The 27091-nt window shown below is 49.0% G+C and overlaps 1 protein-coding gene across 4 annotated transcripts in view; it reads left to right on the forward strand.

The window, feature by feature from the left end:
- ARHGAP29 (Rho GTPase activating protein 29) overlaps positions 1 to 27091 on the forward strand; it is a 323518-nt gene that overhangs the window by 224527 nt on the left and 71900 nt on the right. For all 4 annotated transcript variants that reach the window (XM_085601475.1, XM_085601476.1, XM_085601477.1 and 1 more), the window contains 3 exons: positions 3250 to 3440; positions 4582 to 4751; positions 25689 to 25817. In XM_085601475.1, coding sequence (XP_085457601.1) covers positions 3250 to 3440; positions 4582 to 4751; positions 25689 to 25817 — 490 coding nt within the window. The remainder of the gene's footprint in view (positions 1 to 3249; positions 3441 to 4581; positions 4752 to 25688; positions 25818 to 27091) is intronic.

Here is a 27091-nt window from a genome sequence, read left to right on the forward strand (position 1 = left end):
TTTTGAAAGTCTCTAGGGAATTTAAAAAAACTACTTCACGTATAATGTAGATGTGATTAGTGCTGGATTATGAAACCATAGTGGGTTATGTCAAAATTTGTTCTCTTTTCTATAAAAAGCAGGCAAACTGGACTTTCTGGACCTGGGAGTCAAAGGGTAGCTCTTGCTCGAAAATGACACCAAGACATTTGTTTTTTGTGACTGGACATGGCATAATATGCATGGTATCCCCCAGAGCCTGCTGGACCAGGGAATGTGGTCACCTCTGTGAAAGAAGACCTCGATTTTCTTGCTGTTCAGTCTCAAGAAGTTGAATGCCATCCAGCCATGAATGCTAGTAAAACAATGTCGTCCCATACAGTTCATATGACTGATCACATTTTAGCAATATCTGGGTACCGTCAGCACGACAGTGCATTGAAACTGCACTGCTGTATAAGATCCCCTGGTGGTTGAACATAAAGAATGAATATGGCTGAGCATACCCAGCCTTGTAGAGCACTACAGATAATGTAATATTTGGTAAGTGGAAATAGATGACCGCAACAGACTTAGTCCCATTGCTGAGGAAAGATTTAAACTATCCTAGCACTGGACTCATTAAGCCAGTAGCAGCTATTAAATATTGTTTATAAGCAATTTTTTTGTGTTGGAATTATTTATTGAAAATAAGTGTCAGGGAAGAACAAGTCAAGGGCACCATACAAGGATACAAAAATACACAGAAAGAAAGATCAGCCCCTAATATGGAGGATGGCTGTCAAAAACATTTCAGGTGCCTCAAAGTGGGGGAGGCTCTTGAGGGCTAGCTATACAGACCAATAACAGCGTCTGCCCTGCGCAGTTACAAGGACAGCACCATGCTGCAGGCCCCCAGGCCACAAAACCTCAGGAGAAGTGGGATAAGAAGGGTTAAAGGAAGGGGCTGCGGGAGGCCAATCGGACGAGGGTGGCGTTTCTAACTGAGCTCCCTACCCAGAGAAGACCAGTATGCTGTGTGAAGGATGGGGGGGGGGGGGGGGGAAGCGTGGAGTCCAAGTCTCCTTGAATCCGTGCAAGGGGCTGGGGATGCTCTGACCGAGGCCACCCATCAGCCGACATCGACCCGCTGCGGCTGATCAGTAAGGCCCCATGCCGGGGTCACCAATAATGCCACTAATGCACGGGGCGAGATGAGTACAGAGTGCCCCTAGCCCCCTGTGTTGCTCGCCTCTCGGGCGTGCCGGCCTCCTCACCGGCCCGGCGTATCGCTCCAGTCACCCGGGATTGCCTTCGTGGACAGGGCCACAAGAACCAGTCTGAGTGCCTTGCCTAGCGGTCGCCACTGCAGAAAGAGGTGGGGTCGGCCAGCCAGATCCCAGTGTTGTCCGAGGCTTCCCAGTCGCCTGAGCCACGGAGCACCACCAGCGCTATGACCCCTGGGGCCTCCTGGCATGTGAGACACCCATCGCTATTGGCTGCCAGACTCTTCTTCTTAAGCACGTTTTGACCAGCGAACTAAAATTATGAGCCCAATGTTATTGCATATAATGAATTTTACACATTTGTATTGATTACTATTGATTAGATTGAAGGAGCGATTATCACACTGCTCAGTAGGCTTCTCGAGTATACACCAGCAGTAGTCTGTTATAGTAGGAATAGTGACCCATCAGAAGAATTCCCATCCAGTGTTAGGATTATACACGGATGCGTATTAGAACCATTCCTTTTCCTACTCTTCATTGATGAGCTGGGAGAACATCCTTGTAATGTTGGGAAGGACATTCCAAAGACGATGCTGTTCTCATAGTGAGAACAGCTAATGGCGTTCAATCATGCTTGTTGCCGTTCATCTATTTATTAATGATTTACGACTCAAAACTAATCGACCTAAATCGTTGTTAATGAAATGGTGCCTTAAAAAAGCTATAACAAGGATATTTTTGCTGGGAGGACAAGAAATTAGGGGGAAAAAAATTCTCATACCTTGGCATGCCTTTTGATGTGGATTTTAATTTGACGTTCTTATTGAATGTTAGAGCAATGCAATTTCAGAGGTTGATTGATTTTGTTTTTAGATTTCCTAAAAGACTAGGACATAAGCCAATCAAAGAACTGCTCTATGTTTTTAATAGTAAATGTTAGTCAGTCGTCGTTTTCGGTTCTGTTTGGGGATATGTTAATTGTAATTCGCTGCAAGTAATAGAAAATAAGTTCATAAGAAGATTGTTGGCAGTGCCCCCAAAATACCTCTGTATCCTTTTGTCATGGGGAAGTCGGTTTGGGCTTATTAGACGAATACATAGAATTACACCCCCTGCTGCTCTGGGTAAGAATTTGGAATAACCCAGAAGCCCACTTTTTCAGAGTAGTACTGAGAGACTTCATGAATTTGGATAATTGCTTAGAGATAACCTGGTCAGATTTATCAAATCAAGCTTTGCAAGGATGGGCACCCTGGAATATTTCTTTAATCCAGACACTCTTACTAATGTTTCACCCACTAGAATTAAAGCACTATTTCACCAGCATTCCCAGATGTCCCATTTGGCAACACATTTCTCCGGGATGGTGGAGTTATACCGTGAGCCCCAAGCACAGCCTGCACTTTATTTGCAGCTAATCCTGAATGAGCGGCAAACATTTTTGCTGACCAGGTTTTGTCTCAAAACAATACACTTTCAGGCAGCTTTCCCAACTCAAGGCACTTGATCCTCCTCATTCCCCCTTCCCCGCCCTTGTGATGGCTTTACATATCAAAGCACCATCACTTTACTGTATTTTTCACTCCAAGAAGGACATTTCTTCACCCGTTATTAGCACTGGAGACTAGGTTTCAAGTGTCGGCCTTGGCTCATTTATAATCTTAATGTAATATAGATATACATGCTGTACTAAATTATATTTTAACTGTACTCTGGAATCGTAGTAAATATTAGATGTTCACTCTGCTCTTTTTTAAGGATTTGTATTTTTAAATGTACTATTTTATCCACTTTTTAAGAAGTTTTATTTATGACTATGTAATAGATTTGGATTCCGTGCAAACTTTTTTGGCTCAATAGAGTTGAATCAAGAAAGTATCTTTGACTGACTATTGATTAGCATGTTTTTCAATACCTTGCTGCAGTGAATCTGTTTAGAAGATTTTTTTTTTAATTGTTCATTTATTTTTCAATGTTTATCTTTAATCGTACAGTATAACCTAAAAGCTGCTGATAACTTTTGAACACCTCCTTACTCGCATTTATATTCCTTTAATCACAGGCAACAGTTAACCTCTTTCAGATGCAGCATGCCCAAGTGGTGTCTCTTCCAGTTAACTTCCAGGCTCTGTGCGAGAGTGCCAAGCTCTATGAACCAGGACAGCAGTATTCTGAGTTTGTTAAAAGCTTGCCAAAGGAAGACATCCCTGTAGAATCGGGAATGTTTGAAAGCCAAAGCTCCCAAATTGGAGGGTAAAGTGTTTTATGCCTTTAATTGTACATAATGAGCTAGTATACACTTTTTTGCATTCTTATCAGTCTTTTTCTGCCATGTGATTGGTCAGATATCAAACGTTGCAGGTTGTCTAGCTGTAGCAGCAGGAGTTGAATTTAAGCATGCAACCCATCAAATTGTTTTATTTTTTTTCTAAATCGAGAACATTGGAAGCATGCAGTCTGAAAGGCAAAGCAAATGCAGCATACTGCTTTCATAAGAGTCATTCTTGTCTGCTATCACTCATGGTGTAGGGAGATGCACCCTGAAAACACACCATACAATCATCCAATTATTTGCTCCTTTTCTAACTATTTTGTTGGTGCTGCTCAGGTATGACCTCACTTTGCTAATTGTAAACTTTTGAATAATTTATCATCCATGCTCCTTGATTGAGACCCGCGAATACCCCTGGTAAAACCATCCCCACATGTCCATGGTGGTTTTCTCATATGACTCTTCTTTAGGATCCATGAGAGATGATCGGAGGCCATGCCCAGTATAGTAAGAATAGTTTGTGTTGAATTTTGGATTTTCCCTACAGGGCTTGGCGTGTTCATTCATTGCAACCTGCAGGCCAACACATGAAATAGTTTTTAGGGTTCATCAGAGGAATATGTGTTCCATTTACCCTCTTCCTAATTAGTTTACAATTAGTTCATCCACTTGGAGTATTGGTAAATGTCTTACTGTACGAGATACAACTATACTTTCTTATGTTTTGAAGGAGTGTTTGTGCGGAGGTGAATGGGGCTGATTGCATTGCCTTTTGTCTTTAAATTAGTTCTAATGTCATGCTGGTTTGTTGGTGATTTGTGTAATCCTAGATGAAGGGTTTTCATTTGTTGTGTAGGTCAGTGTTATGGTAATTAATCTTTTTGTCCTCTGTTCCCTTTTGTCCGATTCCTGTTTTATCATCATGGGTCTCCTTTTTTAAGAACATGTGGGTTCCTAAAACAGTGAGTGTTCTATAGCAAAGCATTTGCCAGTTTTCCTGGCCTCATGGGGAGAAATAATCCAGTCGGAGTTAGATGTAGGAATACAGTGAGCACTAAGAATGTTTTGGTTTGTCAAACACTTTAGTATTTTCAGAGCTTAACCTTGTTTTTTGTTTTTTAGACTTATTCCCTTGAAGAGGCCAATGAATAGTGCACATTCATCCCATGGAAACGTATCTCAGAATTCTGCAGAGTTCCCCAACCAGTCCTTGGAAGATAATGGGAGCCCTCTTTACCATCGCTCCCAAAAGATTGGACAGAAGAGATCTTGCAGCAGTACTGATATTCAAGGTACTACAGTTAACCATATTTCAGTCCATTCATGTCTAATTTTTTCTTTTTAGGTCTCGCCTAGGCAGCGCCATGCGCTGCTCTAGGAGGGCCTTTAGCCATCGGTCTTCACTTTTGAAGCACTGCACTCATGCATGTGGCGGCATCCACCTTGCGGGAGCGAGCAGCGGCGCGGCCGCGTTAATTACAAACATATGGCCGCTGCTCGCTCCCGCAAGGTGGATGCCACCACAAGAACTAGTGCAGTGCTTCAAAAGTGAAGACCGCTTGTTTACCCCGAGTTTGTTCTGCTTTTCGCAGTGCACGGAGCGTCAGTACCTTGCTCCTGGTTTCCGTGATGCCAAGAGGCATTGCAGCCCCACCCACTCCCCCTCTTGTGCCAACGGTTTCAGCATTTTATTTTAATAAAAATAATTGGTATGTGTATACGCTTCTGTACACTCACTGTCGATGTTTCATTTTTTTGTGTGCTTTTGAACTTTTAGCAAAGTGATTATGACGCTTGCATAATCTTTTGCTTAAACTCTACCCAGTTGGACACGCGTGTTCGCGTAAGACGTTGTCTTGCAGGAGGGGCCAGAACTCACAGGAGGCCGTCATTTATAGGACAACAACTACAATATGTGGTTGACATTTACTTCCGGGTAGCACGATTTCACAGTGGAGCATACTGGAATATTTCCCAGCAAGGGCAGGCAATTTCAGATGTGCTGCTGAGAGCTCAGGTCACGCCAGATTCCAAAGTGCGAGTGATACTATCTCAAACAGGTAGGCATGTTGCCAGCCACTACAACATTATGAACTCTATTTGGCTCAGAAAGCAATTTTTCATCCTCTGAGAACCGTCACACTGAATAGTTTTCAAAATAAAATACTTAAAGGGCTAACTCGGTTTACTTTTTAACTTGCGCAGTTTTCTTTTTATAACGGAACAATTTAAACGGAATGGGTGATGTTTAAAGAAACTCTGTTGGGGGCACTATGCGCATACCTAAATGGTGTTTCAGTGCTCTCTATCCCCATGATTAATTTTCTGATCAATGCACAGGTCACTATTGTGTATCAGTGACTGGCAAATAACGCGATTTTGTGAAGCTGTGTGACTCTATCGCATGCGTCCAAGCATTTATTGTCTGCGTAAAACACAGTGAGTGAAGTGGAAAAGTATTTAATTCAGGGAGTCAGTAGTCCTATGTTCTGTTGAACGCTGAGCAACATGTTTTCCCATGTGAGTGTTTAGTATGTCTTGTAATTATTAGAGCAAATGTATTGTTTAAAGCACTGACCACCGTAGTATGTCTCTGTTAGACCTGTCAGCCCTTTGGCAGTTCCCTCCTCATTTTAATTATTTTTGTCCCTTTCCCCCTTCTCATTTTTTTTTCTGTCTACCAAACTTTTTGGGTGCTGATGTAGAGGTTCTGGGCGCTTCACCCTCACTACCTGAGGGGGAGGCGCAAGGTGCTCCGCTGAGGAAAACTAGAGAAGGGAGGGGAGCTTCACAAAATGGTGGCACCAACTGTCACCTCAGCACCTGGACCATGACTGCCATGGGAGGTTCCGGAACCTTCTGGGCCCCTCTGGCAAGTCAGGCCCAAGGTGATAAATAGAGGTGACAGGAGGGCGGACATTTTAGAGTAGAGCAGAGCAGCCAGTTATCCAGGAGTAAGGCACCTGAGTAGGGAGGTGGTTGCACTAGTCAAGGAGGGACAGGTCTCGGGGCCTGCGGTGTTTCCCTGGCCAGTGATAACACCCCCAACCTGTTGACCGGTCCCTGGGTGCTGCCAGTGATTTCAGTTACCCCAGCATCTGTGGAGGACTCGAGGAGGAGTGAATCCCTGATCCCTTCGTTCTGGTAGAGGGCTATTGCCAGGGCCACCCACTTCTAACTCTGTAGTTGCCAGGATTACCACCTCCCTGGACCTAAGGGAAAGATGCGAGTGCCCAGGCCTTGAGAGTTCCGTCAGCCTCAGCCACGGTGTAGAGAGAAGACAGTAACCCCCCTCTTACATCAACCTCCCCTCCCTCCGAGAGCTCTGCCTTCGAAATCGGGCCGCTACCCTCGTACCAGATTGGTAGGCTGCCTTGTGATCCTCGGCGGTAATCTGCGGTGAGGAGTGGCCTGAGGAGCAGGGACGGCGCCGGAGATGGTTGGGGCATGAGAGAGCGACGCGACTGACAGCCGAGAAATCCCCAGTCAGGAAGTACCAGCCGAGCGGCAGGGAAGCCGCTGGCCGAGTCACCTGATAGGGGACCAGAGCACCGCCCCCCTGGCTGTGGTGCGAGAGCGGAGGCTGCGCACACGCAGGACGCGCTGCTTCAGAGTGGTGCAGTGGGAGCAGTGGGACGGCCGACGACACAGACTTCCCGTCAGGTGACTGGTGAGCAAGAGGCTCGGCCTCCGGGGGCGGAGTAAGTGCCCCTTCATCAGCGATGGGAAGTGCCGGTGGGAGGCGGCCCCGAAGGAGTGACTTCTCGGTTCCGTGACTGGTGAGAGAGGTTCCCAGTGAAACCCCCCCCCCCCCTTTCCTGCTCTATGTGAGTATCTTTCCGTGACACTTTCCCCTCTTCCCGGCTCCGTGTCAAAGGTGTAGAAGCCTGACACGCAACGTTGTGGGCGACCGGAGGAAGACAACAGGTGAACAGTAAGCCGGGTGTCGCTACGCAGGAGAAGGGGTGGAAAGGTCTTGGACAGCTGGTAATAGGAGAGGCCTTTGGAGCGTGTGGAATTGACTGGCAGCATAGCGCCACCTTGCACGTGACCCCAGAGGAGTAGTAGGGGAGCCGCATGTTGCTGGGGGAGAGGGTCCTTGGGGAGCCGGCCCGAGGAAGCGCTGTGAAGAATAGTATAACGGGGTGGAGGGGATTCAGTGGACAATCTCCCTGACCATTACCTAGGTGGGAGTAGCCCATTGATTGCCAACAGCATTTCCAGGTACCGTTACTGAGTATAGTCAGGATCTGGAAGGGGGGAAATGATAAACTGAGGGCCCAGTCTACCAGGGGTTAGTCATCCCTCCAGTAACCAGGAGCTCTGGGGAACCCACGTAGAGAGCGGGAGAGGTGCCAGACTAGAAGTAGTATCCCCGGCCCGAGGTTGTCCCGGTAATACCCGGAAATGCTATCTTGAAATGTAACAGTGTGTTAATTGTAAGATGTTTGATGAAAAGTATAACTTGAACTGTACTGACCAGTTATGCCTCAAGACATAGGGGAATGTTAATTTGGAAATGTTCTGAAATGTTACCAGTGTAATGGGAAATTGAATACCTGAGCATAATAAGGAAGAAAAGTGATAGTCTTTTAATAAAGCCTCACATTTAATCAGTGTAGTGTCCTTTTTGAGTGAGGCTGCGCTAGATTGCGAGCTGGGTAGGATGCAAGCATGAAAAGCCAAAGGGAGGTTTAAGCCTGTTGACCTGAGCCAAGCTACCCCAAGGACGATAGGTCCAACAGTCTCCGTATGAATCCAACCCACCCTTCGATCTGCTGGAGAAGGGATGCTGCAGTAACAGTTTATTAGCGTGTCTGAGAATGACAAAGGGGAGGGGGGATGAACTTTCTTGCTTACCAGAAAAAGTTTATCTGCAAATATAAATATGTAACCTATTAAATATATCACAGTCTTACACAGTTATTATGAATCGCGTTCATTTTTGCAAAGTAAAAATTTAGTGTGTGAGGCAGAAGTACAATCCTGTCTAGATGTACTTCAAGGAAATGTGTTTAACTCTAAGAAAAAACTTCCCTGCTATTACCTCCTCTCTGTGCCCTCCACCGCCTCTGTGCCCTCCACCGCCTCCCTGTGCCCACCACCACCTCCTCTCCCTATGCCCACCACCACCTCCTCTCTCTATGCCCTCCACCACCTCCTCTCTCTATGCCCGCCACCACCTCCTCTCTCTGTGCCCGCCACCACCTCCTCTCTCTGTGCCCGCCGCCACCTCCTCTCTCTGTGCCCGCCGCCACCTCCTCTCTCTGTGCCCGCCGCCACCTCCTCTCTCTGTGCCCGCCGCCACCTCCTCTCTCTGTGCCCGCCGCCACCTCCTCTCTCTGTGCCCGCCGCCACCTCCTCTCTCTGTGCCCGCCGCCACCTCCTCTCTCTGTGCCTGCCGCCACCTCCTCTCTCTGTGCCCTCCACCACCTCCTCTCTCTGTGCCCTCCACCACCTCCTCTCTCTGTGCCCTCCACCACCTCCTCTCTCTGTGCCCTCCACCACCTCCTCTCTGTGCCCTTCACCACCTTCTCCACCACCTCTTCTCTCTGTGCCCTCCACCACCTCTTCTCTCTGTGCCCTCCACCACCACCTCTCTCTGTGCCCTCCACCACCACCTCTCTCTGTGCCCTCCACCACCACCTCTCTCTGTGCCCTCCACCACCACCTCTCTGTGCCCTCCACCACCACCTCTCTCTGTGCCCTCCACCACCACCTCTCTCTGTGCCCTCCACCACCACCTCTCTCTGTGCCCTCCACCACCACCTCTCTCTGTGCCCTCCACCACCACCTCTCTCTGTGCCCTCCACCACCACCTCTCTCTGTGCCCTCCACCACCACCTCTCTCTGTGCCCTCCACCACCACCTCTCTCTGTGCCCTCCACCACCACCTCTCTCTGTGCCCTCCACCACCACCTCTCTCTGTGCCCTCCACCACCACCTCTCTCTGTGCCCTCCACCACCACCTCTCTCTGTGCCCTCCACCACCTCTGTGCCCTCCACCACCTCTGTGCCCTCCACCACCTCTGTGCCCTCCACCACCTCTGTGCCCTCCACCACCTCTGTGCCCTCCACCACCTCTGTCCCCTACCAGCTCCTGTCTCGCTCCCCTACCAGCTCCTGTCTCGCTCCCCTACCAGCTCCTGTCTCGCTCCCCTACCAGCTCCTGTCTCGCTCCCCTACCAGCTCCTGTCTCGCTCCCCTACCAGCTCCTGTCTCGCTCCCCTACCAGCTCCTGTCTCGCTCCCCTACCAGCTCCTGTCTCGCTCCCCTACCAGCTCCTGTCTCGCTCCCCTACCAGCTCCTGTCTCGCTCCCCTTCCAGCTCCTGTCTCGCTCCCCTTCCAGCTCCTGCCTCGCTCCCCTTCCAGCTCCTGTCTCGCTCCCCTTCCAGCTCCTGTCTCGCTCCCCTTCCAGCTCCTGTCTCGCTCCCCTTCCAGCTCCTGTCTCGCTCCCCTTCCAGCTCCTGTCTCGCTCCCCTTCCAGCTCCTGTCTCGCTCCCCTTCCAGCTCCTGTCTCGCTCCCCTTCCAGCTCCTGTCTCGCTCCCCTTCCAGCTCCTGTCTCGCTCCCCTTCCAGCTCCTGTCTCGCTCCCCTTCCAGCTCCTGTCTCGCTCCCCTTCCAGCTCCTGTCTCGCTCCCCTTCCAGCTCCTGTCTCGCTCCCCTTCCAGCTCCTGTCTCGCTCCCCTTCCAGCTCCTGTCTCGCTCCCCCTCCAGCTCCTGTCTCGCTCCCCCTCCAGCTCCTGTCTCGCTCCCCCTCCAGCTCCTGTCTCGCTCCCCCTCCAGCTCCTGTCTCGCTCCCCCTCCAGCTCCTGTCTCGCTCCCCCTCCAGCTCCTGTCTCGCTCCCCCTCCAGCTCCTGTCTCGCTCCCCCTCCAGCTCCTGTCTCGCTCCCCCTCCAGCTCCTGTCTCGCTCCCCCTCCAGCTCCTGTCTCGCTCCCCCTCCAGCTCCTGTCTCGCTCCCCCTCCAGCTCCTGTCTCGCTCCCCCTCCAGCTCCTGTCTCGCTCCCCCTCCAGCTCCTGTCTCGCTCCCCCTCCAGCTCCTGTCTCGCTCCCCCTCCAGCTCCTGTCTCGCTCCCCCTCCAGCTCCTGTCTCGCTCCCCCTCCAGCTCCTGTCTCGCTCCCCCTCCAGCTCCTGTCTCGCTCCCCCTCCAGCTCCTGTCTCGCTCCCCCTCCAGCTCCTGTCTCGCTCCCCCTCCAGCTCCTGTCTCGCTCCCCCTCCAGCTCCTGTCTCGCTCCCCCTCCAGCTCCTGTCTCGCTCCCCCTCCAGCTCCTGTCTCGCTCCCCCTCCAGCTCCTGTCTCGCTCCCCCTCCAGCTCCTGTCTCGCTCCCCCTCCAGCTCCTGTCTCGCTCCCCCTCCAGCTCCTGTCTCGCTCCCCCTCCAGCTCCTGTCTCGCTCCCCCTCCAGCTCCTGTCTCGCTCCCCCTCCAGCTCCTGTCTCGCTCCCCCTCCAGCTCCTCCTCTCTGTGTCCGCCACCACCTCCTCCTCTCTGTGTCCGCCACCACCTCCTCTCTCTGTGTCCGCCACCACCTCCTCTCTCTGTGTCCGCCACCACCTCCTCTCTCTGTGTCCGCCACCACCTCCTCTCTCTGTGTCCGCCACCACCTCCTCTCTCTGTGTCCGCCACCACCTCCTCTCTCTGTGTCCGCCACCACCTCCTCTCTCTGTGTCCGCCACCACCTCCTCTCTCTGTGTCCGCCACCACCTCCTCTCTCTGTGTCCGCCACCACCTCCTCTCTCTGTGTCCGCCACCACCTCCTCTCTCTGTGTCCGCCACCACCTCCTCTCTCTGTGTCCGCCACCACCTCCTCTCTCTGTGTCCGCCACCACCTCCTCTCTCTGTGTCCGCCACCACCTCCTCTCTCTGTGTCCGCCACCACCTCCTCTCTCTGTGTCCGCCACCACCTCCTCTCTCTGTGTCCGCCACCACCTCCTCTCTCTGTGTCCGCCACCACCTCCTCTCTCTGTGTCCGCCACCACCTGTGCTCTCTGTGTCCGCCACCACCTGTGCTCTCTATGCCCCCAGCTACTCTCTCTGTGCACTCCATGACCTACGCTCTCCAAAAAACAAATTGTACCTTTTATTCGCTGGTGCAGCAAGAGGTTAATCAACTACGGTAGAACACTGATTGGCTAGGTGGCATCACTTCCATTTCTGACTGGTGACCTTTGCTTGCCGCTGGGCGTGTCTGGTTGGTGGTGACTGTGGACAATTGATCTTTTAGTTGCTTGACTTTTGTGCTGCGGGCTACCGCAGTTCAAGGGGTCTTTTGTGTGCCATGTATGCGAATTTAGGGGTAACAGGTAGGCTTTGTGCAGCCTCATACTGGATCAATTTGAATACCACGTCCAAATTCCTGTTCATTTAAACACTGCCTGTATTTCCAGCATATTATTCGCTTAGGACTAAATCAAGAAAATCAGCTTGTGTGTTTTCTAGGTTTAAAATGTGAGCACGTTTAGAAAATACATATTTAATATTACGGAAGTGCTAACTAAAGGTCGACAAACCATTGTCCAGCTCGAGCCAGGTTCGAGGTCCTTTTAAAACCTTGAGGCCAAAGCGAGCCGGGAATTCATGGTAGGGTATGTGTCCCTCCCAATAGGTAGCGCTGCTGACTCTAGATAATGGAGAACTAGGTTATGATCCAGGCCTTGGCTCAGCATCGTGTAATTCAGTGCAAAACATTGGCATAGCCAATAGGTCTCGCTTTTGGGACCGTATAAGTATTTAGTTACGCAGCACAGTATCCTTGGTGCAACATCAACCGTTGCATGGCTAATCACTTATGAGGTCCCAAAGGCGATACCTATTGGCTATGCCAATGCTTGTTTGTTAACTTGTTGGTCAGTTGGGAGGTTCCGGATATAAGCTTATGGCATACAGAAACAACCCTTTCTATGACATGGCTAATTTTCTAATGTTCTGATAACTAATTATTTTCCGGAGGGGTGCTTGGCCACATTCTCTCCAATGTGCCATGCTAGTAATATGTACATGCTTCTCTGTACATCAGTGCAAATTAAATAGCATTCCCAGCAGCTGCTTTCCACAGTTGTGAATCAAAATATCTCTTGAAAGTGGTGTTTACTGCTAATCATATAAGGAGCATGGGTTATTAATTTTCTTGTATTTTCTGCATGTGAGCCCCTTGTAGTTTTCATAAGTGGTCAGGTGGTGCTCTGCACACACCAAGCTTGTCTCACTAGTGTTGTTGTGCAATCAATCAGTTAATTTGTAACGCGCACTACTTACCCGTAAGGGTTTCAAGGTGCTGGAGGAGGGGGGGGGGGGGGGGGGGGTGCTGCTGCTGCTGGTCGAAAAGCCAGGTCTTGAGTTGTCTCCGGAAGGTCAGCAGGTCTTTGGTTTGTCGTAGGTAGAGGGGGAGGATGTTCCAGGTTTTGGCGGCGTGGTGGGAGAAGGACCTGCCTCCGGAGGTGGTTCTACGGATGGGTGGGACCGCGGCCAGGACTTAGTCAGCGGAGCGGAGTATCCTGTTGGGTACGTAGAAGGAAAGTCGACTTGAGATAGGCTGTGCCGATTTTGTGGAGTGCCTTGTGTGCCTGGATCAGGAGCTTGAAGGAGATCCTTCTGTCGATGGGGAGCCAGTGCAGGTTCCTCAGGTGGGGGGGTGATGTGGTCGCGGTGCGGGACGTCGAGGATCAGGCGTGCAGAGGCTTTCTGGATTCTTTGTAGTCTGTTGATGAGCTTGGACGAGGCTCCGACATAGAGGGTGTTTCCGTCGTCGAGTCTGCTGCTGACTAGGGCCTGGGTAACTGTTTTCCTCATATTTGTCGGGATCCATCAGTAGATCTTGCGGTGCATGCGGAGGGTGTTGAAGCAGGTGGAGGAGACTGCGTTGACTTGTTTGGTCATGGTGAGTTTTGAGTCGAGGATGACTCCCAGGTTGCGTGCGTGGTCGGGGGGGGGGGGTCCCCAGTGATGCGGGCCACCAGGAGTCGTCCCATGCTGAGGGGTTGGACCCGAGGATGAGGATCTCCGTCTTGTCTGAGTTCAGCTTAAGTCGGCTTTCCTTCATCCTGTCGGCTACGGCCTTCATTCCCTGGTGGAGGTTGAATTTGGCGGTGAGAGGGTCCTTGGTGAGGGAGAGGATCAGCTGCGTGTCGTCGGCGTAGGAGAATATGTTGAGGTCGTGCTGTCGGGCGATGCTTGCTAGTGGTGCCATGTAGACGTTGAACAGCGTCGGGCTGAGGGAGGATCGCTGTGGGACGCCGCAGATGATTTTGGAGGCCTCGGACCGGAACAGAGGGAGGCGGACTCTCTGAGTTCTGCCAGAGAGGAAGGAGGTGGTCCAGTCCAAGGCCTTCTCCCGGATCCCTGCGTCTCGGAGGCGCGTGCGTAGTGTGTGGTGGCAGACGGTGTCATGTAATTGGAATGTCATGTAATTGTGATTAGTATTTATATAGCACTTTCTACCCTGGATGGGGCATAGAAGCGCTTTGTGGTGAGTAGCACGCTACTCGAAAACCCAAGATTAAAGTTTAATAGTAGATTAGTAATAAGTGTTTTTTCCTTGTGCGTTAATTGTTAGGTTTGTGCTCTTGATTTCTTGTGTGTTTACTAGAGTTTAGAGTAGGGAGAGAATAATGGTAATTGATTTTAAAAGGGGAAATCATTTGTTTTTGTCAGTAGTGGTCGTGTGTGTGTGTGTGTGTGTGTTAGTTGGGAGACATGGTTAAAAAGGAAGGGAACATTTGAGAAGGATGTCTGGGGGTTCAAGGTAATCGGAAAGGTTTAGGATGAGTCTGAGAGCGTTATGGGACAAATGTTGAAAGGAGTATTTTCTTTTTTTATAACAAAACTGAAATTAACTTATGCATACAGAGACATGACGCTTGGTAACGGTTTAGTGTCTGGAGTAACCCCTCTAAATAATTGCCCATATGTACATAGAAGCAGCAATATTTACATGTTCTGATGTGCATATTTGCCTTGTGGTGATGTAGCATCTTTTTTTAAGGTCCCGCCTTGCTATTGCGTAAGCGATCGCAAAGCGAGACTATTGAAAGCGGGTTTGAAAAGTTCTCCCAAAAAGCAGATTGCATTGCTAGCACGCGCATAATCACGCGCATCGTGCCGCCATGCAATCCGCTTTTTGGGAGCACTTCAAAGGGTCCGCTCCCCCGCCTGGAATGCGCTCCCCCACCCCCAAGCATGCGCGCGCCATGCTCCGCCGGGCTTATCTTTTTTTTTTTCTTTTTTTTTTTAAACTTTAAACGCTAGGTGCGCGTGCGGCCAATGTTTTTTTTTTTTTTACAGCGCCAGCTCCTATTGGAGAGAGTTGGTAGACCGGTACGTTCATAAATGTGGACTTGAATAAATGTCCTTTCATTTACGTATAACAACAAACCTACGACATAAGGCCCATTCACATACCGCACAGGCGCCCCCCCACTCCAGTCGTGCCGTTCTTTCAATGACATTTTTTTTAAAGACAAGAAACACGGTCGCTAAGGAGGCCTTGAGCTTAATCCATGTCTAAAACGTTCACATCCACAAATCACGTGTCGTCTGGGGATTCAGGGAAAAGAACCCTGCACGGCCTTCCAACCATCAGCCCCCTCCCCCAATCATACGTCATCCGTACGTACGTCATCCGTCTGCCAACGTCACTATATGTCTGATAGGGAAACAGGAAGCCTCCGCAACTCAGTACGAGCAACTTTCCTCAGAAAGAAAGTGACGAGGCAGAGCTAGTGAGGCCTCAGCTCACACACACCGCCCCCTCCTCCCAGCAAAGAGCTTTCAAGTGGCTCTTGGAGTCCCTCCTCGGCCCCCACCCCCAGCTGCTCTGCAAGCACAGAGGCAGACTGCCCAGGCTGCACGTTCACACTCTCACAAACCGGTCCCCAGCAACACGCCCAGCTGCCAGCAGGAGTCCCAGCAAGGACCCGGGCAGCCCAGTGTGCGCCGCCGGAGGGACGAGGGCACCCCCACAACACAATGCACACAAATATGCTGCAGCCGCCCGCCTCACATGGCATAAAATACACTGCACCGCCCGCATCACAAGGCACGAAATACATTGCAGCGCCTTACCAAAAATGCACAAAACAACACGCAAAAGACCCCACACAACGCACCTAGGTATTTTTCAATCGGTTCCCAGGCTATACAGAAAGAAAACTACAGCGTGCTTCGCAACACTCCGCAAGATTCAGCTAGCAAAACAGGAAAACATGCTCCACACAATGTAAATAAACAACCTGCATGCAGCCAGTCGCCCATTAATCCACAAACACCACAACCTGCCCCCGGAATACACTAGTTTGCCCTACTAAATACACAACAGCACGTTGTACATGAGAAAAGGGTCTCATTGGGACACAGTGCAAGCTGCAGATGCCATATGCACTCGTCCACACACACTACATTTCCATTGCAACCCCTTCTAAGCATGCTTCCCCTCCCACACCACGAGCAATCAACAAAGAGCCCCCACTCCGGAACCAAAACCCCAGCTCCTTAAAACGTAAGACATAAAAGATCTCCACACCAATCTTCTTGCAGATCCTCTCTGTGCCTCCATATTCAGAGAGCTTCAATTATATTCGGCCGTGTGTCCTGCATTTTTTAATGGGGTTGTTTTAATATTGTTTTGGGTTCTTGCAAAATCCAGTCTCTTTAAAGTTAGGCGGAGGAGAGTGGGGGAAGAAAGCACTTTTGCCTTGTCCCGTTTCTACAAAGTGCTGGGCACCATGTTCGTGCGGGAAGGTGGCGCGGACTATGACGTCACGCAGGACGGAACGCCCGGAGGGTTCCAGTACACGGAACTTTGGAGCGACGGCGGAAGCTGCAGAGCAACATCCATTATTCTTTCAGAATTCGGGGAGGCTTTTATTATTTGTGTTATGGCAGGTCACGTCTGCACGTCTTGGTTATCTTTTTTCGCGTGGGATACAAAAATCAAACCTACTGGCTTTATCAGTGCTTGTCTTTAAGGAGGTCTTATGTGCACAAGCATTTGCAATGCAATAGGTCTCGCAGTTACACGAGTTAAAGCTATTGGCATTGTAAATGACAATGCCAATAGGCATTGTTATTTGCAATGTCAATAGCTCAAACTCGCGTAAATGCGAGACCTAATGCATTGCAAATGCTTGTTCAAATAGCTGTATTTAACTTATACATACATATGTACGTACACAAGGCATTTGATAATGTTTTATGGATCAAATCTATTTAAAATGAATTTCAAAACCTGTGATCAGCAGAAATGAGGAAACCAACAAGATGAAACACAGTCCAACGCCTACAACCTAGGCCTAGGCCGGCATCTGCAGTATCTTAAGCCCCAGGCAAAATAAACGAAAAGCTTATCTTTCAACACCACACCTCGTTCCTCCATACTCACACTCCTTAGGAACCTACCCAACTCGGACTCAACCCCGTTTTCGCAAGTGGTGCACCGTTAGTAGGTCATCTCCTCTCTGTTTCCCTAGGTCCTGTGACAGTTCTTAAAAGTGTGAAATCTCCGTATATGTGCAGCAGATGAAGCAACCGGAGATAACAAGGGTATGTTACCTCATTTAATTTGGTCGAGAAGCCGGTAATATATGGGCTAGTATGTCTCCGGTTCCTGCATAACAAAAAGTGTTAATTTCTCTGTCCCTAAGAGGTGCCAAATCTTGCGTAGCCATCTTGTATGTCTGGGGACCTTGTCTTTATCCCAGTAAGAGAGAATTGCCTTTTGTGCCGCTCCCAGAGCTTGAGCGATTTGTTGGCCCTCAGGATTTCAAAGGATGGTGTAAAGTGTTGGGTACCCCTAGAATGACATATGCCAGAAAGCGAAGAAGCTGGGTTCCCCAAATGTTTTCAGTATCGTCCAATATCGACTCCCAGTTTAGCTTTGGGCAGTGTCAGAGGAAGTGTAATAGTATTCCGGTTGAACCGCAACCACACCACACTACTCGCTACGGTCTATGCACCATTTTTGTATACGCGCTCAAGTCATATACCAGTATGTAGGTGTTTCCATGGTGGAAGTATTACGTGCAATGTGTTGTGCGCAGTAATAAATATCCTTCCACTCTGTGTGAGAGTGATCATCCTAGTTCTGCCTCCAAACTTTTTTTTCCGCCCTGTATTCTTCTCCTGTGGGTACGGTTGTGGTAGAAGGGCATAAAGTGTGGTTATCACAAGTCTGCTCCCTTTCCTCCAAAGAAAGCCATCTCTCAAAGCGGTTAATTGCTCTCTGAGTGTGCAGTCTGACAGATGAGTGCGTGACCCAGTGCCGGACCTGAAGATAATGTATGCATTCAGTTTCTCTGAGCCCATAGTTTGAGTTCAGTTTATCAAAGGTAATGATCCCATGAAAGAGTTGCCTAAATCTCTGAGAGCCTGCCTACTGCCTCTGGCGAAAGTTGGTTGGTAGGAGACCTGAGGTGAGCTCTTGGTGGTCAAAAAGTGATTTCATTGGGGAGAGATAGGATGTCACCCCTTTATGCAGTGCCACTCTATCCCAGACTGCTTACGTGGTCTGTGTAATCCAGGAGAAATAAAGGCCCCAAGCTCTATGAACCTCCTGAGGTGGGTGCCTGCTACTGCCTGATCCATGAAGCACCAATGCTTCTCTGTTTCGGTGCAGCCCCATTCAACCATATAGCTCAACTGCGCTGCCTGATAGTATCGAGTGATGTTTCACACTCCTATCCCCCCGGTCTGTATAAAAGAGTATGGGGCAAGCACAGTCTCCCTCTCTTCCACCCCCGCACACATACAGCGGTTTTTCAGACTGAGTAGCAGGTGGAGGCTTCAGTAAGAGGGCCTGGAATAGAAATAATGCCCTGAGCCGGATGGTCCTTTTTAAGCCTGCAATGCAGTCCAACCAAGAAAGGTCGCACTGTCACCATTGTTTTAAATCAGATTTTACCTGTCGCAAGAGGTAGTGGTAATTCGATATGGTATGTGGCCCAGGCCATTGCGTGTTGGACAGACAGTTCAACCAGATTAGTCTTGGGAACGGTGAGGTTAATGAGGAAATGAAAATTTTTGCTACCCTGCTTGTGTTTGGTTCTTATGTTAAGTTAGCATTCGTAGCACCATTTTATGTCCAGCCGCCATTTTGAATCCTGTCGTGAGCTGTGTATTCCCTTCTCAAGAAGCAGGCTGTGGAAAGTCCCATGTACTCAAGGTTACGCCTTGCTCTGTTAATGAATACTCTGTTCTTGTTAATGCGTTCCTTTCCCATAGATAGAGGCTTTCTCCCACTAGCCTAGCAGTAGACACAAACAGAATGACCTTGGCATAAAGATAATGTGTGCTCGGTCTCAGAGTCGAAACTCATCTTTTTGTGCTTCTTTGTTTTAGCTGCACCTGCTAGTAGATTTCCATTATGGGCGGGACATTCTTGGTTCAGAAACGTACAAAATGTATCTGTTTGCTGAAGTCGGTCCCTCTGCATCAATCCGAGGTGTTTGGTCAGACTGGGACTCCGCTCGGGTGTACCTGAATAGAATATACTTGGTTCGTATTCTCTGTCTGGACCGACTCTTCATTTGTATTGAGGGCTGAGAGGTGGTCGAGAGTGACCCGGGTGGCCCTAATCGGGTCACTTCCTTCAGTAGGAGTCTGGGAATTTTGCAGGTTAGTGTTAAAGCCCAAGATTTTCCTGAAGAGCTGGAGCTCTGCTAATGAAGTGGGCAGTGAGACAAGGGGCCTCTAAGTGCTGCCATTGTGTCATCCGTGTGAAGCCTAATGGTGTATGTCTCTTCCCCCAAACCGTTCCCCCCATAATCAGCAGGTCATCACGGACATGCTGGACTATGGGTTCCATATAGAGCTCGAATAATTACTTGAAGAGTGGGCATCCCTGTCTGGTCCGCTCTTTATAGGGAAGGGGTCAGACACGTCTCTGTTTACCTGTACCAGTGCTTTGGGGGAGCTGAACCCGCACAGGATCCACCTGCAAAATTGATCCCAAAGCCAGAATATTTCAGGGTAGCACTTCGGTATGGCCAATGGGCCCGATCAAACACTTTTTCGCTGTTGATAGCAATCAGCCTCATCTTGTAACCTTCTTTTTAAATGTTTTGTATTGTGTGATTTGAATTGTGTTTATGGATTAAATTGACTAATAAACTATATTTATTCATTCATTCATTCACTGGGCTGTTTGAACTTTGTCCACGAAATGTAAAATCCATTTGGTGTTCTGGCCACACCATCTATGTGGTATGAACCTGGCCTGGTACAGATCAACTAGTGCAGCCATGATAAGGTTCAATCTCGTGGTTCAGACCATTACACAGCACTGACTCAGCATTGCTGTTTGTCACGACCTTAGTGCTGCTTTTGATGTGGTCAATCAATCAGGGAATTGTAAGCGCACTACTCACCCATGAGGGTCTCAAGGCGCTTAGTGGGTGAGGGGGGTGGGGTGTCAGCAAATCCGTTCAGCCGAAGAGCCAGGTCTTGAGAGTCTTCCTGAAGGTGTTCAGGGAGGGAGAGCGTCTGACGTCTGCCGGTAGTTAGTTCCAGGTCTTGGCTGCAATGTGAGAGAACAATCTTCCGCCTGCTCTGGCTCTGTGGATGCGCGGGGTTTCGGCCAGTGGTTGGCAGATCGGAGTTTTCTTTTGGGTATGTGGAAGTTTATTTTGTCGTTGAGGTATTTGGGTCAGTTGTTGTGTAGGCATTTGTAGGCGTGAGTGAGGATTTTGAAGGTGAATCTCTTCTTCACGACGAGCCGGTGGAGTCTCCGCAGATGTTGGCTTATGTGTTCATGCCGGGGGGATGCCGAAGACTAGTCTGGCCGCGGTGTTCTGTATTGTCTGGAGTTTGTGGAGTAGGAACTTCTTGATGCCGGCGTAGAGTGTGTTTCCATAGTCCAGTCTGCTGGTGATGAGTGCGTGGGTGACTGTCTTCCTTGACTCAGGGGAGATCAATTTGAAGGTCTTGCGAAGGATGCAGAGGATGTTAAAGCACCTGGAGGCGACGGCGTTGATATGTCAGTTCATGGCGAGTGATGAGTCTAGTACAATGCCGAGGTTTTTGCCGTGGTCTGAGGGGGTGGGTGGGCTTCCAAGGGCAGAGGGCCACCAGGTGTTGTCCCATGCTGAAGGGGTGCTTCCAAGGATGAGGACTTCTATCTTTTCGGCGTTGAGTTTTAGGCAGCTGTTGGTCAACCAGACTGCAACGTCTTGCATTCCTCTCTGGAAGCGGAGTTTTGCGGTGGTGGGGTCTCTGGTGAGGGAGAGGATGAGCTGGGTGTCGTCGGCGTAGGATACGATGTTGAAGCCGTGTTGTCGGACTGTGGCTGCTAGGGGGGGGGGGCATGTAGATGTTAAAGAGGGTCGGGCTCCGTGATGACCCCTGTGGGACTCTGCAGGTGATTTCCGTGGGGGCTGAGAGGAAGGGCAATAGTCTGATCCTTTGGCTTCTTCCAGTGAGGAACGATCGGATCCAGTCTAGGGCAGTTCCATGCATTCCGGAGTCGACTAGTGTGCGGTGAGAGACGGTGTCGAAGGCTGCAGACAGGTCGAGGAGGATGAGGGCTGCGGAGTGGCCTTGGTCCAGGATGGTGCGGATGTCGTCTGGCAGCGAGTAGGGCATTCTCTGTGCTGTGGTTGCTTCAGAATCTGGATTGTGACGGGTCGAGGAGGGCGTTCGTTTCGATGAATCATGGCAGTTCCCTGTTGAATGCTTTCTCTGCTACTTTGGCTGTGAAGGGGAGGAGTGAGATGGGCCGGTAGTTCTTGAGGTCGGTGGGGTCGGCTGTGGGCTTCTTGAGCAGGGGCCTGAATTCTGCGCGCTTCCATTCATCTGGGAAGGTGCCTGTTCTGAAGGTGGTGTTGATGGTGTGTTGTAGTTCAGGTGCGATGGTGTCTGTGGCTCTGTGGTAGATGTGCGGGGGCCCCCCAAGTGGATGCCTTTCATGGTCGTGGCTGTGTCCTCGGTCGTGATCAGTGTCCAGTTGGAGATTGTGGGCTGGCTGTCTCTGGAGGGGGAGGGGGCAGGCCGTGGTGTCTTGTGGGTGCTCGATGAAGTTGTCGTAGAGTGTTTTGATCTTGAGGTGGAAGGTGGCTCCAAGCTTCTTGCAGAGGTCTTGGGACGGGCTGATGTCTGTGGCTTCACTGCGTGGGTTGGTGAATTCCTGAATGACACGGAAGAGTTCCTTGGTGTTGGCGACGATTTTGGTGTGGATGAAGTTCCTTTTGGTGGTTCTGATTTGGTTGTGGTAGTCCGTCATGGCGTCCTTGTAGGTGGAGTAGTTATCGGTTGTCTTGGTGTTCCTCCAGTTCTTCTCCAGGCATCTGCAGGTGCGCCTGACTTCTTGGAGATCGGTGGTGAACCAGGCGGCTTTCCTGGGGCACTGTTTGCAGGGGTTGCGTAGGGGGGCAAGCTCGTCTGCGCAGTTGGAGATCCAGGTGTGGAGTCCTCTGGCTGCGATGTTTGCGTCGGCTGCCCAGGTGTGGTTGTCTCTGGTGATGGTGGAGTTCAGTTGCTCGTCGGTAACTTTGTTCCAGTTTCTTCGTAGTGGGCAGGGGCTAGTTTCAGTGCCTTGGCTTTGTTGACGGTGAAGCGGATGCTGTAGTGGTTAGTCCATGGTGGTTGCGTTGTGTGGCTGAAGTGAACGTGGTCACCTGCCGATATGGTGGATCACAAAACACTGATTCACAGACTGGAGAAAGCAGGGATACAGGACATTGTACTAAGATGGATGGATCATGTCAGACCACGGAATGCGGACATTACCTTGATGCTCTAGAGATCGCATGCAGAGTGTCACAGGGCCCACACTATTTAATCTCTACATGCAACCTCTGGCCGAGATTGTCAAAATATGGATGCAGAGCCCCCTCTATGAGCAGCTAATGGCCCATGGGAGCCCAAACTGGGAGCTGGCTCAGCAATTATGTCCTGGGGTGCCCATCCCTGGGACATAGCGGTTTCCATGCCTGCAGCAGCGCGAACAGGGAAACCTGTGGTTGCTCTCGCTTTGTGGGAGCAGTTTTAAATCCCCTGCAAAGAGGGGGCGAACACCAAGTCCACTCCCAGCTTTAAAAATGTTCCCACCCATTGGGAGCAGACTGTTCGAGGCATATGAGCTGCAGATCACACACTAGGATAGTAGATCGCCATCTGGTGTTGGGCTCGGATGCTTGCACGGTGTGGTTGTCTTTGGAAGAAGTCTTTGTGGTCACAAGATAGATGACTCCTCCCTTGGACTATAGTGCGCATGGGCATCAACTCCATCGTTAGATTGTTTTTTTCTGCCATTGGGTTCGGATGCAACATTTCCGCTCCGGTTGGAAATCTCAATTCCAAGCTTCTCGAAGCGTAAAATTTCCACAAAAACCATCGAAGCACCTTCATCTTGGACATCGATTTCATCGGCTCGATTCCGGACGTCGACGCGGGCTGCTGGGCCTATCCACGCCGTAAGGCCTACGGCTCGTGGAAAGGACGCCTTTCAAAAAATGCCCCCAGTGTGGAGAAAAATACCCACACAGAGACCATCACGAAGTCTGCAACCTGTGCCTATCACCTGAACACGACGAGTCCAGCTGTCCAGCCTGTGCATCCTTTCGATCCAAAAAGACCACTCAAGATCGAAGGGCTCGAAGACACATCATGGCACAGAGACCAACTCCAGAACCAGAGGACATCTTTGAAGGCCCCGATGTCCCAGAAGAAGATTCAGAGGATCTCCAAATCATCTCCGAAGCAGAGGACTCAGACGACCCCATAGTGATGGCAACGTGTGAGTACTACTGCCCCTGCCCCAACCCCTCCAAAACCAAAGGCAGTGGTCAAGACTTCGCCTGTTGGCCCCAGTCGAGACCGAAAACATCCTTCAGAAGCCCCACCTCCGGGCTCGGCTCCGAAGAAACAACACAAGCCTTCCGGTAGCTCGGGACCAAGCAAATCGCATGTCATTGTCCCACTGACACCTTCGGCACCGAAGCCAAAAGACCACTCTGCACCGAAATCGGCTCCGACGCCTACGGCCCTGAAAACGCCAAGGCCCATAGATAAACCGGCACCGAAGGTTCCCAAGCCTAAAGATCCAGCTTCGGCTCCGAAACCATCATCTGCACCGAAACAAACGGCTAAGGACTCTGATACACCTCCTAAAGCCAAAACCTACACGTATCAGCCAAAGCCTCGCTCGAAACCGAAAAAATCGGCACCAAAAACTGTTCCAGAGGAACAAGAGCTTTTTCACCCAGATCCCATCGATCCAAGGCAGAAAAAGATTTATATTAACCCAAAGACTGGACATGTCACGGCTGTGCCATGTAAAAAAAACTGGAACTGGACACACCATCTGCTCCAGTTCCTGTACACAGGAAGGACTCTGCAACATCGCCTGTGCCCCCTTCCTCTCCTATACTGCCTTCTAACCCACCTCCTCTGCCTACACCACCCTTACCTGTAACTTCTCCATCACATACACCACCTCCACATGATGATGATGATCTAGGGGGTGGGGGTGATCCTAATGACCCGTTCACGGATCCAGATACCTCACCACTTGATGATTGGACATTCCCTCTCCCAACAGACATGCCAGAACCGCAGCCATGTGCCCACCTTACCCTAAAAATGACACCGGGAGGGGGTCCCGGGAGTTAAATAGCCCTGGGGAGGGAGCCATGATGACATTATCCAAGCTTAGTTTCCCCGCTTATTGCTTTATAAATTACTATGGCATTAGAGGCTTGACAGAAAGTACAAAATAGCTCATGAGAATCAGCCAACATTCCTGCCATCACATATGTAACTCCCTTAGGTGTAGAAAGCATGCATTATTTGCAACATTGACCCTATAGTATGCACTTTACAGCTAGCATAGTTCACATTAACAATCAACCACAGATCTGTATAGGACACCCTTATTGAGTATGGTGTTCAATCTGAACACAAGTGTTCACAGAAAGCCAAGTTCCTAAAAATAGTGATGAATGTCAGTTCTAAAACAAATGACCTTCTACGGACAACTTTTATCTGTATAAACCCCTGAAACTCACCTAACCTACATTGAAAAATGAAGTTTATATCGGGAGAGAACTTAGTACTGTAAACAGTGCTTACTCTATGGAGAGAGTTTACTGTATACCACACTGTTTGCAAGCAGTGAAACTTTCATGAGAAATACACCACAGAGTATTCAAAAGTATCTAAGAACAGTGTACACTCTATGCAACAGTTGTCAAAAAGACACGATTTGCTCAAAACAAATAACTAGGCTCTAAACTACTACCTGTACTCTTCATACTGTTATGAAACGTTTACAGGTAGCTCATCTTCTCAAGCAAAACAAGCATACGTACATAGGTTAGTACCTGTTGCACAGAGTCTTCTATGTTATGTAGAAATTGTCATGCTGAAGGGATTCTGTCTAAAAACTCTAGGCTGCTTACAAATGTTAGTATCCACTATGTAGAATCTTCCTCCTGTTGAACTTTTGTTCTGCAGAACCAACTTTTGTGGAACATAATGAACATAAGTCAGCTGTCAGCAGCATACAGTGTTACTCTTGAATACAAAGATTTATAACGTGTTGAATACCTCTACACGCTTATGGTGCATTAGGAGCACATGTGTTTTGTAAGCACTTACACCCATTAGCTGGACACAGGCTTTACAAAATTAGGTAGACCAGTACTGTGGTACTTAACCACCACTATGTAAACTCTAAAACACACTAGCACACTCATTGGATGTTGTCATCAAATTATGTTATTGAACATGTCATAAGGAACGCCATATGTGGGGTCATAAGCAGTACATGGCGGGGCGCAAGGTGTACGTGTACGTGTACGTGTGTGTGTGTGTACGTGTGTGTGTGTGTGTACGTGTGTGTGTGTGTGTGTACGTGTGTGTGTGTGTGTGTGTGTGTGTGTGTGTACGTGTGTACGTGTGTGTACGCAGCACTGGCTTATAAATGAGGTTCCATGTCCTTACCGGGGCTTTGAGTGTGTTCGTTGAAATGAGGTTTACTCTTGGTCCCTTAACCTTTCTGCAGGTTTTGTTGGTTTGGCTGAATGTGGTTGGTTGTGCAAGGGAGCTGAAGTTTGTGTAAGGGAGCTGAAGTTTGTGTAAGGTGTAGAAAGAAGAGTTCTATATTAATTCATTGGTTTGACAAAGATCATTACCGTTCATGAATTTGGAAAAATGTGTCAGTGCCATGTTTTTTAAAAGAATGTTGCAGAAAATGATTTATAAATGTACCTAATTTGTTTTTTTCTTTTGTACTTAAAGCAATAAGAGGACCACCCCCTTTCCGTTCCTGGTCGGTGGGCAACCAAAGTAGTGGAATGTGCAGTGATTCTGAAAGCGCTGGAGGAAGCAGTGAATCACGCTCTATGGATTCTCCTTCTGCCAGTCCAGGTACATATGTTCATCTAGTAAAACAGTTAAGTAATGCTTGTACTGCAAAAGTTTTCTCTTTTGTATAGTTGGTTGTTTGATTTCACATAATCCTAATGATCTGCTATCCACTTCAAGACATCTTTGTATTATTTTCGTTGTAGCTCTTCTATTTTTATTCTTTCAGCTGAGTCCTCTTCATTTGTTTCTCCATACTGACAATTGGTCTTCTGACAACTACACTAACTGAATTAGCTGAGCGGTTTAGGATGCTGAAGGCAATGTGGGATGGCCTGCATGCATGCCAGACTTTTTATTTTATTTATTTATTTTACAGCTGTGGATCTTGTGTAGCATGGAACACTGTTAAATATTCTCAACATTAGAGGAGTCTACCCACTCTCGTGTTTAAATCCAAGTATAGAAAGTTCCTTTTTGCCCAGTCATTAAGTCACTTTTTTTTAACCTGGTAGGTTCTGTAGATGTCATCCAGCCTAACACAACCGTCGGCCTGTTACATTCAAATAAAGGTGTCCCATCATACTGTAAGCATAGCCTGCCTGACTCCTAAGAGGCTCTAGATTAGAAACATCGTCTAAGCGTTCTCGGTGGGATGGTTAGCTATGTAAGAACTGGATTCTTCAGACCGTATAGAGGATAGGTTCTCCATCACAGAAATGGAATGTATGTTGCACAAACATTACTATTTATCGACAAAATAGCTTCATTGCCTCCAAGTCAGCCCCCTCAGGTACCTCCACTACTTTCACCAGAAACATTCCTCTACTGCTTTGTTGCAAAAATAGCATTTCATGCAAATGTACTCACTACTGTGTGGACTCTAATCAAAGCTGCAGCCTAGAGTTGGCAGAGAATTCATGAAAAAGCATTTTATCAAACATGGTACATTAACAGACGATCCACTGTAGGGCCTTGCTCTGATGATTGATTATAGTTATCACAGTGTTAGATGTTGACTGAATAAATACACTTATCTTATCTTTGGAAGCTGAAATAACACATTTTGGGGAATTATTTGCATAGTTAAGGAGACAATGCTTTCTCATGTTTCATAAAATGTAAGTTTGGGGAAAAATATTTGAGGGACGGGAAAGCCCCTGGAAAGAGGTGCAAGGGTACATTCGTTTGTGATGCTTACTCACTTATAGATAATATAAGTATGCAACAGTGTTTGACACAGAATATTTGTTTTCAGGCTCTTTTAATGGCATAAAATTTACGGGGAATATAGTGTTTGTTAATATGCACCCACCATTCATCCTAGGGGCAGTTTC

The sequence above is a fragment of the Triturus cristatus genome, chromosome 4_2, assembly GCF_964204655.1.
Source record: "Triturus cristatus chromosome 4_2, aTriCri1.1, whole genome shotgun sequence".
NCBI lineage: Eukaryota > Metazoa > Chordata > Amphibia > Caudata > Salamandridae > Triturus > Triturus cristatus.